The sequence below is a fragment of the Oncorhynchus nerka genome, linkage group LG3, assembly GCF_034236695.1.
Source record: "Oncorhynchus nerka isolate Pitt River linkage group LG3, Oner_Uvic_2.0, whole genome shotgun sequence".
NCBI lineage: Eukaryota > Metazoa > Chordata > Actinopteri > Salmoniformes > Salmonidae > Oncorhynchus > Oncorhynchus nerka.
Genome location: NC_088398.1, coordinates 46,311,247 through 46,326,408, shown reverse-complemented (window position 1 = coordinate 46,326,408; position 15,162 = coordinate 46,311,247). Strand labels below are relative to the sequence as shown.

Sequence of the window (15,162 nt, the reverse complement as noted above, 5' to 3'; positions counted from 1 at the left end):
AGAATGATGGAGGCCACTGTGTTCTTGGGGATCTTCAATGCTGCAGAGATGTTTTTGTACTCTTCCTCAGATCTGTGCCTCGACACAATCCTGTATCTGAGCTGTACGGACAATTCCTTCGACCTCCTGGCTTGGTTTTTGCTCTGACATGCACTGTCAACTGTGGGACCTTATATAGACAGATGTGTGCCTTTCCAAATCATGTCCAATCAATTGAATTTACCACAGGTGGACTCCAATCGAGTTATAGAAACATCTCAAGGATGATCAGTGGAAACACACCTGAGCTCCATTTCGAGTCTCATAGCAAAGGGTCTGAATATTATGTAAATAAGGTATTCCTGTTTATTATTTTTAATACATTTGCAAAAAATTCTAAAAACTGTTTTTGCTTTGTCATTATGTGGAATTTTGTGTAGATTGATGAGGAAATGTTTTTATTTAATCCACTTTAGAATAAGGCTGTAACGTAACAAAATGTGGAAAAGGTCAAGGGGTCGGAATGCTTTCCTTAGGCACTCTATCTCCAGTGCTTGATTTATGGCTTCGCATATGACTGCCGTACACTCCACTCGGGCTCCTGAGTGCAGCGGTCTAAGGCACTGCATCTCAGTGCTAGAGCCATCACTACAGACACCCTGGTTCAAATCCAGGCTGTATCACAACCAGCTGTGATTTGGGATTCCCGCTGGGCGGTATGCAATTGGCCCAGTGTCTTCCGGGTTTGGCCGGTGTAGGCCATCATTGTCAATAAGAATTTGTTCTTAACTGACTTGCCAAGTTAAATAAAGGTTAAATAAAACAAAAATAAAAGCACTATTCTGATTTTCTCTATTGCCCACATCTTCAATATTTAAATATTTAAATAATAATGTTCCAGGGTCTTAACGATGGAGGATCATTTTATATCCAGTTTTTAAGTAAACGTTTTTTTTTAATGATTGAAGAGAAAAGTATTCAATGAGGGGAAGTGAAGTGGGCGGAGTGCTGATTTGCACGTGGAGCTTGGCAAAAGGGGGCATGATTTGTTGACATAATTGTAATCAAAACCCAACCTTCATTTACTGATTGTGATGCAGTGAGGTTCCAAAAACCGTTTTAGAAGACCCTGACTTTGTAACCAAAATGATCCTATTTACACTTTGAAGTCAATTTTGACACTACAATAAATGTGTATGACTCATATCAATGCCACAAAGACCGTTTTCAAAGGGGTACTTTGCTTTTATGGGTCAGTCGTTCTTTAACTATTCAAATGTATCTTGCATTTTTATGGGCTGATTGTTTAGAAATGGAGGTATTGGGTAGCCAAATTAGCCCAATTGTGTCCAATTACTTTGCACTTAGTAAAACAACATGCTCTTATGGCAACACGTTACAGTTTGGAGGAGCCTTTACGAGTTTGCTACATTTTTTTTCACTGACACGAAGTCCTCTGTCACGTGGTGAAGCCAGCATGGTCAACGTTACAGCGTATGCGGTATTATGTGAAGTCACATAAACCGACCCTGGATCTGCGGTTAGGGGCACGTTTGCGTGTCTTCTGACGTCAGAAATGGGTCGCGCATGTTCTTCCGCCCCTAATATATAAGCAACAATATAGTGGTAATTGTGTTTCAGTCACAGATGAACTTCGGACATTAATACTGTCCAGGTAAATTGCTTCAGAATTAGTTCAACGCCAGTGCTAGCAGAAAAAAAAGTGTGTTCTTTGATATTGAATCGCGTTTACGATAAAGTGTCTAGCTGAAATAGCGACTGCTAGTTTAAAGTTGCATGAAGCTAAAGTTGCTAACTGGAACAACGATGGCTAGAACGCTGCAACTTGACACCTTTGAGTTGGTCAATTTAGTAGCTAACTAGATAGTTTTCCCCTTCTCTGCAAGAAGGTCGAATTGGCTAGCGAGTTATGTCGCTTGATGTTGAACACTTCTGCCCATGAGCTAAGCCCTAGTTAGCTAGCTAAATTAGCTTGTGCATGCTAACTAGTACTTAGCTAACTCCAGCGCAGTGTGCCGTTGAGCTATTTCATGCACACATTTGGTTGACTATGTCACACTGCATTTTGTTTTTCTGGGCAATGTGAACGGTACCGTCAACCAATTTAAGAAATGCATCGTAAATTAAACTAGGTAATGGGGTGCCATAGTCACAGCAACTCGTTGTGGTCGAGCGAGGTATCAAACGTCAGTGCGGTGCGTCTGCTATAGTTAGTTTATTCGAGGCTTAGCTAGAGCCTATACATTCCACAATAGTAAATTGTTCTGTTATTGTGCCTTTGGACACGCATCGAACTGTTGCTTGCTCGCTTCAAAACATACGCTACACTCTTGATGAATCCCGGACAGGTAAACACATGCGTCATGTGACCCACTTTGGGATTTGGAATTAGCTAGCTAATGTATGTAATTTAACCAATATGTAAATCAAGAATAATGCTTTCAAAAGTTGGGAACGTTATGGAGCTTGAGTCCCACACTCAAGTGAATTTACAGTGTCAGTAAATTGGATACCCATGCATTATCATCAGCTACCTTCCTTGCACAATCATTGGTTGCTTATATTTTGTTTTGATAGGAATGTAGACTGAGCAGTATTAGCTAACAGTACATTTTTGTCAGCAGGTGAAGAGAGATTCCACTGGAAAATCAGAGGGCTCTTAAAAGACTGACTTCATTTGGTCCTCAACATGGGGGTTGTAATATCCCGGTTTAGGGTATGTATGGTATAACCTGTGTTTTCCTCTTGGTGATATGTATCACAGGTTGGTGGCACCTTAATTGGGGAGGCTGGGCTTGTGGAAAAGGTGGAATTGTATCAAATACAACAAGTATATGGCTTCAGTGTGTTTGATTCCATTTGCTCTGTTCCAGCCATTATTGTGAGCCATCCTCCCCTCATCAGCCTCCACTGATATGTATGGATTGAATACGTATTAAATATATTTTTAGGAACTTAGTTGGTTCTCAGTTTAGTTAGAATAGTAGAATACACAAGGTGCAATTTTGAAATTTGGTTGTGCATCAGTTTTTTGCTGATGTTGGTCACTCAAATACCCATGTCAGCTAAAAAATGTTGATTGGGAAGTTAGTCTAGCCTGTTATCTAAACTTATAGTACTCATGGCCTTATACTGACTGGGCATGTGCCCAGGACCCTGACTTCCAGGGGACCCCATTGATTTTTTTTTTCTTTGTCAGTCTCTCTGATAACCTATTAAAGGAAAAAATATTATCATTTACAGTGGTCCATAACACTAATATGTGAGGACAATATCTTTCATTTAGTCGTTTATAAGGTTGGTAGCAATGTGAAAATTGTTGTGGAAATCTGTTGCATCTGAAGTTTACTACAAAACCTGGCAATGCTCTCTATGGGCTAGCTAGCTAGGTACGTAGCCACACGTAATAATACCAGAGTCAATATCTGCACGTGAAGTAGCTAGTTAGCTGTAAAATCGTCTAAACAAACTGCACTGTCAATTTAGGAGTCTACATTCTCACCATGTTCAACCTGCATTATGACATGGGCCAGTATTGAAATCTGACATGTATGATAGATGCTTTTGGGATCTTAAAGGCCTATTCCTGTTTACTTCCAGTGTAGTGAGCGCAGCCTTATCGTAATGCTACGTCATACCGGCCCAACTGCTGCCTGATTAAACTGCAATAGCTCAGATACACACATGAAATGACCCAGGGAAGCGGTAGTTCATCGCCCAGAGATGCACAGTCTTTACTTTAGCATGGCATAAGTCATGGCAAAATTTGTGGAATTGCAGGAAATTAGATGTTAAACTGCTTTATTATAATTTTTTGCTTTAAAACATTCTATACACCCCATGGAAAAAATGTGTAGAAATATACTTTAAAACAAAAAAATTATCCTGAGGGGAGAGCAACCAAATTTCACTCAGGGGCTTGTCCTAGTTACTAGTATAACGCATTTAGTTAAGAGTGAAGTAGTTTATCTGCACAAATCAGTTGACTGCGTGTGGGGTATGCAGACCCACAGCCACTGCAGGCCCTGCGAGTTCAAAATGTGTGGCCCCCACCCCCATCAAAGTTGCCCATCCCTGCTGTAGAATGTATGGCGTAACTTGTTTGACATTTAAATAGTGCAGCATTAAAGAAGTGCTCTGCAATGCTCACAAACACACAAGATGTATTATGCATAAGCTGCTGTGGTTTTATTGACACTACTGAATGTCTTTCATTGGATGTTAAATCGTGAAAGGGATTAGTTGACTCGGTCTGTCTACATTGCTTGGCAGTGCATATGTCTGAAATAACATTGTCATTTTCTACTAGTATAGAGGAGAATGTGTGGGTGATACTCATTGGCCGATATGTAATTCAAGTCTAGGGATCGTTCACTTGTTTGAGCTCTGTTTAGTGCAATATGTCCATGCATGGGACAGGAAAGATACAAAAACCTCTGCTTTCACATGTTATGGCTTTACTATTCAGCACTTCCTAAAAACAAATGCTGTTTTATGGGGTAATGGACAATAGCATTGTTATCATATCACCATGATAATGGTAAATGTAATGATACTATAGGCCTATATACGGTTTAGCAGACAATTTGATCCAAAGTGACGTACAACAGCGAGTGCTTTTATTTGTATTAGTGGCCCCAGCTATGTCCTGTAATTTAGGAACAGCATATTTTATACAACAAGTGGAAATGCAAGTGCTTTTGAATGAAAGTTTTGTTCATCACAAAACTCACAAAAAAAATGTAAATACTACAATGACTCAATACTTGTCTTGCATTTCTCAAAGAGAAGCAACAATCTGCACATCTAGATGAATGGACAGTACTATTTTTCACAAGTTGTGTTCTGAATGGGAACATTTGGTGGGAACATGCAGTACTTCGAACTTATGCAAACTGGAAGGCAATGTAGGGACCCTCAAAATTCCAGAAAATAAGCCTATGGATGGTACCCTGCTTTCTTAAAACTGAACTCCATGCATGTCTTCAATCTCTAATTGTATCTCATTTATTTTTCTTTGGACAGACTAAGCCATCAACTGTAGAGGTTTTGGAAGGAATTGATAAGGTATGTGTTTCTGCTTTTTGAAAAAATATATTTAGCCTCAGAGGCTACACTCCCTCAAGATGATGTTGATCAAGAGTATTTTGGGAACTTGCTCTAGACTAGAGATTGACCTTATTACATTATACAGATCCTGTCTCGCTCGAGGTTTAGACCACTGGAACCAATGTCCAGTGGAGTGACAGACACACATGTTTCCTAGCACCAGCGGAGGATAGGTCGCTACGCTGTCCACCAACTGATATTTTTGGGGGCGAGGTTAATCAACACCGAGAACCAAAGGTGTTTCCTTTCCATCTAAATATAAAGGAAAGATAAGTTGGCAATGCAGTCTGATTTAAGCCTGCATTGAATACATAGGCTTTTGTCAAGATCACAGGAGGAAGGGTGGAAAAGTCATGTTTCCAAATGTTACGCCACAGTCCAGGTTCCAACACTTATATTGTATTGATGTTTGGCTTTATGCTGGTTGTTTATGTATTCAGAATGCACACGAGGTGCAGTATTGACATAATTGTAGCCATAGGGTTATGTTGGATAACTAAAAGTTCTGATATTAGTATTATAATTTGGGAATACTAAACTTGTCAGTTTATAGTGAGAGAGAGCTGGGCTATATTCAATGTGTGTTTTTGATCATTGTTTTTTACAGGATATCCAGGCTTGTGAGGAATGTCAAGAACTGTATCAAAAACAGTTGAAGTTATGGGTGTGGAGACTGCTTCAGTACTCATCTCTTCTTTACCTGATGGCTAGCATAATTGTGTATCTTTGGTACCTCCCTGAACAAATGATTGGAAAGGTCATATTGGTCCTTCCTTTTGTTGTATTTCCACTATTGTAAGTATAGCTGTTTAAAAACATTTCTAAAGAAAAGGATTGCTATAACTACTAATAGTTTGTTACTGAACCTGCAATTGAGGTTCTAATATTTCTTTCAACAGTGTATGGCTCCTTCGAAAGGGGCTGCTCACTCTTTTTAAAAGAAGAACAGAAAAAAACAGTATGTGCTTTGAACTTTATTTACCTCTGCCTCATCATTATTATGACACCGCTGCTAATCTCTGTTATCTATATGTAGTCTTTTCATTTTTTTACTGCATTGTTGGTTAGGGGGTCGTAAGTAAGCAATTCACTAAGGTCTGCTAAATATGTTGTATTTGGCGTATGTGACTAATAGAATTTTACCTGACATTCTGCTTTTGGTGTAATCACTCAAATGTCGTCTTTTGTTTCAGATGAAAAATTGGAGGACCTCAAATCACAAAAACGAAAAATGGTAAGTTCACTTTTTTACAGGGTTGCTTTTGATTGGGTGAACATCGTCTAGACCGCAATTTAGAATCCCACCATAGCTGATCCCTTATCTTTAAAAGGAGCGTCGTGCAGCATTGCAAAATATTTATGCAGTACATAAAACGGTCGTTTGCATTAACTTCTTTGGTGTAATATCGCAAACTGACAGGGCTGTTTTACCATTAGATTCCAGCTTTAAAGGCCCAATGCAGTCAATTTATTTCAGTTTTATATCAGATTGTACAGCTGATGAAACTAAGACTGTAAAAGTGTTAACATTTTTGATCAGCGTTATTTCCTGATAGTTGCTTGTTGAAAATACAATCTACGCAGGACCTTCTAATCAGCAGTTTTTCATTGGCGGGAGTTTCTGCTTTCCATGGTGACATCACCACGCAGTAAATTGGTTAATAGAACAATTGTATATATATTTTTTTTTAACTAGACAAGTCAGTTAAACAAATTCTTATTTGCAATGTTGGCCTAGGAACAGTGGGTTAACTGCGTTGTTCAGGGGCAGAACAACAGATTTTTTACCTTGTCAGGCCCCCAAATTTGCTACACTTTTTAATTCCTGGTGTCGCAACCTCGACGGAGCTATATCCTTGGCCCAATGCTCTAACCACTAGGCCACCTGCCGCCCCACTATACCAAGCATTACAAACCTCTCTGCCAAAAGATAGTTTTTGTTTTTTTCCCCTCCACTCAAACCAGTCCCAGATAGCCCTAAAAAAATTATTTCTTGAGCAATAGTTTTGCTAAAAAGCTATTTTTGCCCATTGTTTTTTAAAATGGAAATCTATTGCAATAAGGTACTTAATTGGTAACCAGAAATGATTTGATACTGATGTAAAAAAAAAAAAAAAAAAATGTAAATGGCTGCATTGGGCCTATTTTAAAGGGTGTAGGCATACTACGGACACTTATTTTCAAAAACATTTTACAATGCAGTGATAGAATGTCGGTCTGGCTGCCATTTTGACTTTTGTAGGTAGCTCATTTTGTGGAGTTTCATAAGACTGAAGAAGAAACATCTAGTTGAGAATATCCACATACTTCAAACACCAACGCATCATATTGATATGTTTTACATTTTTCCAGGCATTGTAAAGACTTGGGCCTGTATCCACAAAGCTTCTCAGAGTAAGAGTGCTGATCTAGTGTCAGTTTTGTCTTTTAGATCATAATGAATAAGATTTGTATGAACAGGTCTTAGATCGGCACGCTTACTCTGAGACGCTTTGTGTTTATGGGCCCGGATCTGTGAAGATGCATGACGGGATAGATGTGGATCGTAGGACCCACCTGTTTTTAAAGCAGTTCATTATTTCAAGAAATCAATTAGTGTGTTTACGTGCTCTCATTAATTTGATTAATGATGATATGGAAGGTACGACGTTAGTCATCATTGATGTCTTCATTACTCATTGGATTTGAACAGAATTAAATGTAGGGAATGGTGACATGTCATAACATCATAGGTCAATTAACAGATCAAACACAAGCGTCTTGAATAAAAACCTGCGTAGTCAAAGGGGTTAACTGGAACACCAATCCTTGCTTCAATACTCCAATGCTTGCCTGAAGACGAATACTATGATGTTTGACTGAATTTTACTTTTTAATTTTTTTAAATAACCCAAACAGGTGTCACAAATCAACCTGACTTTCAATTTGTGCTTTATTTGCCCTTTTCATTTCCTTTTACATTGAAAATATGAACTGCTTTTGTCCAACAGCTTCTAGAGGTGATGGAGACTGAAACATATAAAACCGCAAAAATTATTCTGGAGAGATTTGATCCTGATTCAAAGACAAAGGTGAGTATTCCATCTTCCTCTGAGCCCACTAATTCTTTGAATACCCCCCGCGGCTATAATTAACCTTGACGGTATCCTTCTTAATCTTGTTTCCAATTTGAAGGTGCCAGAATCCATTCCAAGTGGAACACCTATGACTCCAAAACCTGGCCAAGGTAATATAGTTGGCTAGATATTTTAAGGCCTTTCATGTGCTTGCGTTGCAGACCACTGATAAACATAATCCCTGCATTGTTTCCTCCATTAGAACTCCGTCAGCGGTATGTCACTCCTCGGCCCCCGGTGGCGGTGACTCCTGCTGCAGCACGTCCTCTTCTGGCACCAGGGGCCACCCATGCAGGACCACCCCTCCACTCAGCTCCTGGAGGACCCCCAGAGAGAATCCTGTCTGCTGAGGCTGCTCAGCAGAGCTTGATGAAGAGGCCCATGACCCCTGGCACACCTGTTCCAGGAGTGGGTGAGTTAGCTGCACACGGGGACTACATCATAATGTGCTCGATTTTTAAGGTGATTTACTCTGTCTCACCAGTCCTTCAGGGATGGGACTCTATTAATAAAAACATGTATTTTTATTTTTTTATTTTTTACTGTACCGGTATGACAGTTTGTTTTACAAATGGTAGTTATGACCAATTAATTGTATTTGAATCCATTATGGTAGGGTTTGCCGTAAAACAAACCGAAGGTCAAGCTTGTTCCAGAGAAGAGGCGATAATGGTTAACAAAGTCAATAGGTGTGAAATTGTACCTAGATTTTAAGGCCATTTGCAGCATCAAATTTGTTCTGATTCAAAAACAACAAAAAAATTCTCACGACAAAGGGTTATTCCAAAATAAACCGGACACTAGCCAGGTTTCCATCAAACCTTTTTATACGAGTGAAGTACATGGAGGATTAAAAGAAGTCATGACAGGCCTGAAGGACAGGCCTTAAACTTTCCAAATGTAGACAAAACAAAATACGTTAGACAAGGTGTCTTTTTGTCTGTAAAATTAATTATGCAAGAAATGGTGGTGGAAATGCCTTAATGGGCATATATTGATCTAATATTAAATGGAAGTAAACTTGCGATATGTTGTGTGGTATTCACACTACAACTCTGGAAAGCTTTTTCTTCATTAGGCTACAGATGAAATTATACTGAACAAAAATATAAACGCAACAAGTGGAGTGTTGGTTTCATGAGCTGAAATAAATGATCAGAGAAATTTTCTATACGCATAAAAAGCTAATTTCTCTCAAATTGGGCACAAATTTGTTTGTGGTGGGGGGTGGGGGACTAATTCTGATTGGCTATGCTCTCCCAGGCCCACCCATGCTTGCGCTCCTGCCCAGTCATGTGAAATCCGCTGTTGGCTAGAGCACATGCGCGAAGACCAGCATGGGCTCATTCGCTTTCCAACACATTTGTTGTGACAACCAGTAGTAAAGTTGAAAATACGATTTGAAACCATTTAACTTATATTTTTTATTAGGTACATAGGAATTTAACCGCAGAAGTAATTTTTATGTGCACTACATCAACACGCACAACCATTTATCCACAACAAGTCAGTTTGATGGGTCATCTTGTGGGAAAACGTCTATGTAGTTTTTATGCAGATTTTACAATCTTTTACAACATTAAAATCTGTCGCCCATTGGATGGAAACCTAGCTACTGTCAGTTTATGTTAAGTGTATATTTACTCTTATGTAAACATGCGGTCTGGCCTTGGACACTTCATAGGAAATGCGAAAGAGGGCAAACCGTTAAAGACTGTTTGCTTTCCCAGAGAAAGCAACATGGTGTAATTGCCATGTGGAATGCCAACTGAGGTGTACAAGAGCCAAGATCACTTTAACTATGATTAATTAGGTAGGCCGGCATTTGTTCTCTGGGCATTGGTACTGAAATGTTACTAAATGCCTTTCTATTGGCCAGGTGAAATTGCGTTTGGCATAGGCACACCATGCAAATGTTTCATATGGCTCGAAACTCAGGCACTTTTGTGGAAAATTGAAAGTGAAAAGCAATTTGATAGAAAGAGTCACCACAGAGTTTCCATATGTTGGTAAATGAATAAGCAGCAGGAAGCTGAGACTTTGCCAAGTCTCCCAGAAATGACCAGTCATCTTCCTATGATTGCTCTTGATGTTAGATTATATTAATTACTGCTCAGCGACACAGCAGGGATTCTCGTTCAAGTGCTTTGCAAGTGAGATCCATTTCCAAGTCATTATTAAAACCTGTCCGTATCAACCGTTTATCATGGTCCTCTGCCGCTAACTGTAGATTTTGTCTGGTTTCTTCTCCTCTGGCGCAGTGTGTGACGGTTTGAGAACAGACTTTGTGCAGCTAATGTGCATGTGTGTTTGCCATAACAGGAATGCACCCTCCAGGCCCACCCTTGGCCAGACCTGTTCTCCCCCGGGATAGAGGCACCATGGACAGGGTCATTGAGTACTTTGTTGGCGATGGCCCTCAGAATAGGTAAAATGTTGCTTCTGTTTGAGTGTCACCCAAATATTTGCTTTTGGAAATCAAATATGTATTTGTGCAGATGTAAGCGCTATAGGAATTTACAATTAAATGTATTTCTAGTGACAATTGCTATGTTAAATACAGCTAAATTATCTTTAATTTCATTGCATGTATGCATTCTAACAGATTATTTTCTCCCTCCAGATATGCCCTCATATGCCAGCAGTGTCTCACCCATAACGGCATGGCATTAAAAGAGGAATTTGAATATGTTGGTAAGATTTAGAGAAACACGACTCTGTCAGTCTCCATCAAACACTGCGCCTTCATTTGCCCTCTAGCATTTGGCAGTGCCGTATATCATCAGGCTCTTAAAAGCCTCTGCCACTACCAGCCTCTGTAAGCAAAAAGAGCCCATCTAGATTGACTATGCAAACGAGTGTAACCCATCGATCTGATGAGTTTATGCGTCTTTGACTCAATTCTTCTTGGAATATCATTGTTTTCATTTTCATTATACATGAATCTGTGTCTACATGGAAATGTATGACAATCATTCAGTTGACAGTCGCTTTGGGCATGGTGGTTTATGTGTCTCGTTTTAGCCTTCAGATGTGCATATTGTTATGTCCTGAATCCTGCGAGAAAGACCAGACCCCAAGCCCCCCGACTCTCTGAGGTCACTGCTGAGGCAAAGACGCCCTCACACGCACCCATACCAACATCACCAACGCCTGTGGAACCAGCACCCGTAGAACCAGCACCTGCCCCTGAAGCTGATGAGAGCCCCGCTACTGCAGGTTTGTCTCTGCGCAACCTCATCATTCTTGTTCCCAAATACACTGCTCAAAAAAATAAAGGGAACATTAAAATAACACATCCTAGATCTGAATGAATGAAATATTCTTATTAAATATTTTTTTCTTTACATAGTTGAATGTGCTGACAACAAAATCACACAAATTATCAATGGAAATCAAATTTATGGCAGTCAGGCTACCCCTGGCCAATTGAACGTTACCTGCCCCAATGCGTAGTGCCAACTAAAGTTTGGTGGAGGACTAATGGTCTGGGGCTGTTTTTCATAGTTCGGGTCAGGCCCCTTAGTTCCAGTGACGGGAAATCTTAACGCTACAGCATACAATGACATTCTAGAGATTCTGTGCTTCCAACTTTGTGGCAACAGTTTGGGGTAAGCCCTTTCCTGTTTCAGCATGACAATGCTCCCATGCACAAACGAGGTCCATACATAAATGGTTTGTCGATCGGTGTGGAGGAACTTGACTGGCCGCCAGCCACTGATTTAAAAATAATAATAATCTACCACCCACTCAGATTTTTTTTACTAGATCAAATAAAAAAATATTCACACAAATTACACCAACAAAACACAAGCGGATCAGCTTGCGTTGCAATGCTTCTAAAATGTAAAACTAGGCAGGAGTAATGTGGTATATTGTTTAATTACATTTAACCAAAATATCAGATGAGACAATGTTCACGGTTGAACTAATGTGATTAGCATGAGGTTGTAAGTAACAAGAGAATTTCCCAGGACACAGACATATCTGATATGGGCAGAAAGCTTTAACAAGAATTTATCTAACTGCTCTGTTCATTTTACACTAGCTATTACCATTGAAATAATACCATGTTATTGTTTGAAGACTGCACGGTTATGTACTCAAATGTATCAATAAGCCAATTAGGCACATTTTGAGCAGACTTGATACATTTTGAACAGTAATGCAATGGTTCATTGGAGCAGTCTAAAACTATGCACATACACTGCTGCCATTTAGTACCCAAAATCCAAATTACGCCTAAACTGGAATAATGCATTGTGGCGTATCTCTTGCATTTCAAAGATGATGTAAACAAAAAAAACGTTATTTTGTATTATCTTTTATCACATCTAATGTGTTATTCTCCTACATTAATTTCACATTTCCACAAACTTAAGTGTTTCCTTTCAAAAGGTATCAAGAATATGCATATCCTTGCTTCAGGTCCTGAGCTACAGGCAGTTCGATTTGGGTTTGTCATTTTAGGCAAAAATTTAAAAAAGGGTCTGATCCTTAAGAGGGCGAGATGTTACTGTGGTAATGCTACTCGTCATGCTTGTGCCTGTGAGATTGAGTCCAACTAGTAGCCGCTTTGTCTTCTCTTCCCAAACAGTTGATACTCAAACATTGAAAAACAACCTAGCTTGTAAATAGCCAAGAAGAAAAACAAAGTCTCACTTCAGTAGACTTTTGTTTAAAGTAAATTAGACCAACTTTTACACCTGTGCGCAGTGCTACTAAAAATGTTTCGCTTGTCACGTGAGCACAGCCCCCAGCCAGTTAGTGTTGTCGTGGGATAGGCAATAGTAGGATTTGTGCGGTTGTTTGACCTTGTGCGGTTTAATTTACCAGCTATGAAACAAAATGGCAGAAATACTTAAACCGATACAGCAGCATTTATTTTGCTAAAATGTGATCATACTTGACAATAAAAATAATAATAAAAAAATATATATATATATATATATATTTTTTTTTTCACACATGCAAGTGAAATGGTGACACTGTGGAGCCCTGACCACCCACCAACGTGGCTGATGAAATAGACATCTTTACCCGCCAATGCTAAAGTCCACCCACATTTGGCAGGTGGCCGGTTTTCATTTTTAGGCCCCGATTGGCAGAATTTCCTGATTGTCTTCATTGCTTACTTTCTTAAATGCCTGTAAATTGAATTGATCCTCAATTTTAGTTGCCGAGAAGCAGCCTACTCCCCCAGCTGAAGAGATCCAGGAGTTGGTGACTCTGACCACAGATACTGCCCCAGAAACAGAAGTGCCAGGAACTTCACAATCTCTGCAACTCACCCCAGTGAAGTCAGACGGGGAGCTGGATGTATCAGACATGGAGGTTGAATAGAATGTCATTTCAACACATTAATTTATGCTAGAGCTATATTCTACTTTTTTCAGGGGGGGTTCTTTCTGTTTTTAAAGTCAACTTAATAATGGTTAGATTAATGCTGTGAGGTAAATGGCAGAATAACAGGCAACGGGTTTGGTATTAACTTAAAGGTATTTTCTTGTCAGTTGTCATGGTACCAATATGAATTTAATGATTGGAATAAAAGTGAACAGGCAACACTTGAGATTTTACGTCATGTCCACGGTACTTTCATGAACTGTACTTTCACTTCTATACATTGTGCAACAGCACACTTAGGTCAGCTAGCTAAGCGTTTAGCGTTGATGCACTTAGTGTGTTCTACATAAGCGGAAAAGCAATTTCCCATATTACTATTGTATTTGTGACTTGTCTCTATCCATGTTGTCTACAGACATGCAAGATGACAATAACGAGCCAAAATCTAGCTAAGCAGTTTGAGTTTCTGCACATATGTAGAATGAGGGTTTCTTTTTTTTTAAATTTAAGTAATTTGCAACATTGTTTTAGTAGTTTGTCTTTTGACTGAATGTCTTACCATGTCTACAGAAGTGCAAAAAAATGTCCTGTCTGGTGTGATATGAAATATTTTTAGGGGGCAGATATTTATAGATACTATGGTATACGTTAGTGCCTTTTTAACAGTATTGACTAGGTTTTGGGTAGTCCTAGTACAATGGGACTAACATGTTTACACAGTAATAGTACAGTCATAGTAGTACTTATTTATTGCTTAAGAGGAGAAATGAAGCTGTATTTGCTGTCCTCTGCACCTGAGTGCCTTGATGTGTTTTATGTTTCCACTTTGAAATGAATAAAGACTTGAGTCATTGTCAGAATGCATGCATTTGAAAATGCCAGTTTCATGTGAACCTGCTATTTGGAGTTCAAGTTTTAATCTCCATTCTCTGTCTCCCAGAGTTCATTGTTGAGAAGGATGTACTGCTGATTTCTGAAGCACCCATTCCAACACTTAAGGTACACTATATATGAAAGTATGTGGACTCCCCTTCAAATTAGTGGATTCGGGTATTTCAGCTGCACCTGTTGGTGAAGGGTGTATAAAATCAAGCACATGGCCATGCAATCTCCATAGTCAAAACATTGTTGGTAGAATGGTCTTTGCGGAAGCGCTCAGGGACATTCAGCATGCACTGTCATAGGATGCCACCTTTCCAACAAGTCAGTTTGTCAAATTTCTGGATATCATAGGTAAGAAGATGTAGGCTATAAGAGTATGTTGAAGGCTAGCTGTATTGGGTACAGATGACTGAACTGCTCACTTTCGTGTCTGTGTCTGTATACAGATGAGGCATACGAAGGTAGTTCAGTTGGTATTTTATGCAGATCACATTTACCATGCTCCTCCCTTACCTCTTCAATAAATATCCCATAGGTCTCTACATTATGGACAAGGTATGTGTATGAAAACCATTATCAAAAGTTTTAAAAATGTTTTATTCACATTTACCACAACCAAGGTATGAATACATGTCGTGTGCATGTTTTGTTATTCATCTGTATAATTACATTTTTCTCTCTATGCCTCTGATAAATATAACAGGTAACC

General features: G+C 39.3%; 1 protein-coding gene across 4 annotated transcripts; it reads left to right on the top strand.

Annotated features, from left to right (window-relative positions):
* The first annotated feature begins 1,545 nt into the window (after window positions 1-1,545).
* lnpa (limb and neural patterns a) lies at window positions 1,546-14,431 on the top strand. 4 transcript variants are annotated; one of them, XM_029634040.2, is made up of 13 exons: window positions 1,546-1,654; window positions 2,622-2,716; window positions 5,026-5,067; window positions 5,717-5,904; window positions 6,009-6,067; window positions 6,303-6,343; window positions 8,100-8,180; window positions 8,284-8,335; window positions 8,428-8,637; window positions 10,548-10,653; window positions 10,849-10,919; window positions 11,250-11,444; window positions 13,402-14,431. In XM_029634040.2, exons 2-13 carry the CDS (start codon window positions 2,690-2,692, stop codon window positions 13,566-13,568), a joined length of 1,239 nt encoding a protein of 412 aa, XP_029489900.1. In that variant the 5' UTR covers window positions 1,546-1,654; window positions 2,622-2,689; the 3' UTR covers window positions 13,569-14,431. The 4 variants fall into 4 exon arrangements, with proteins under 4 accessions (XP_029489900.1, XP_029489891.1, XP_029489908.1 ...); XM_029634031.2 differs by having other exon boundaries at window positions 1,549-2,348; window positions 2,625-2,716; XM_029634048.2 differs by having other exon boundaries at window positions 1,549-2,348.
* The last annotated feature ends 731 nt before the right edge of the window (window positions 14,432-15,162 follow it).

Coding starts and splice junctions, on each gene's coding strand:
- lnpa (XM_029634040.2), top strand. CDS start 2,690: ATGGGGGTTGTAATATCCCGGTTTAGG. Junction 10,654..10,848: donor GGCGATGGCCCTCAGAATAG/GTAAAATGTTGC, acceptor TTCTCCCTCCAG/ATATGCCCTCATATGCCAGC. Junction 10,920..11,249: donor AGAGGAATTTGAATATGTTG/GTAAGATTTAGA, acceptor GTCTCGTTTTAG/CCTTCAGATGTGCATATTGT.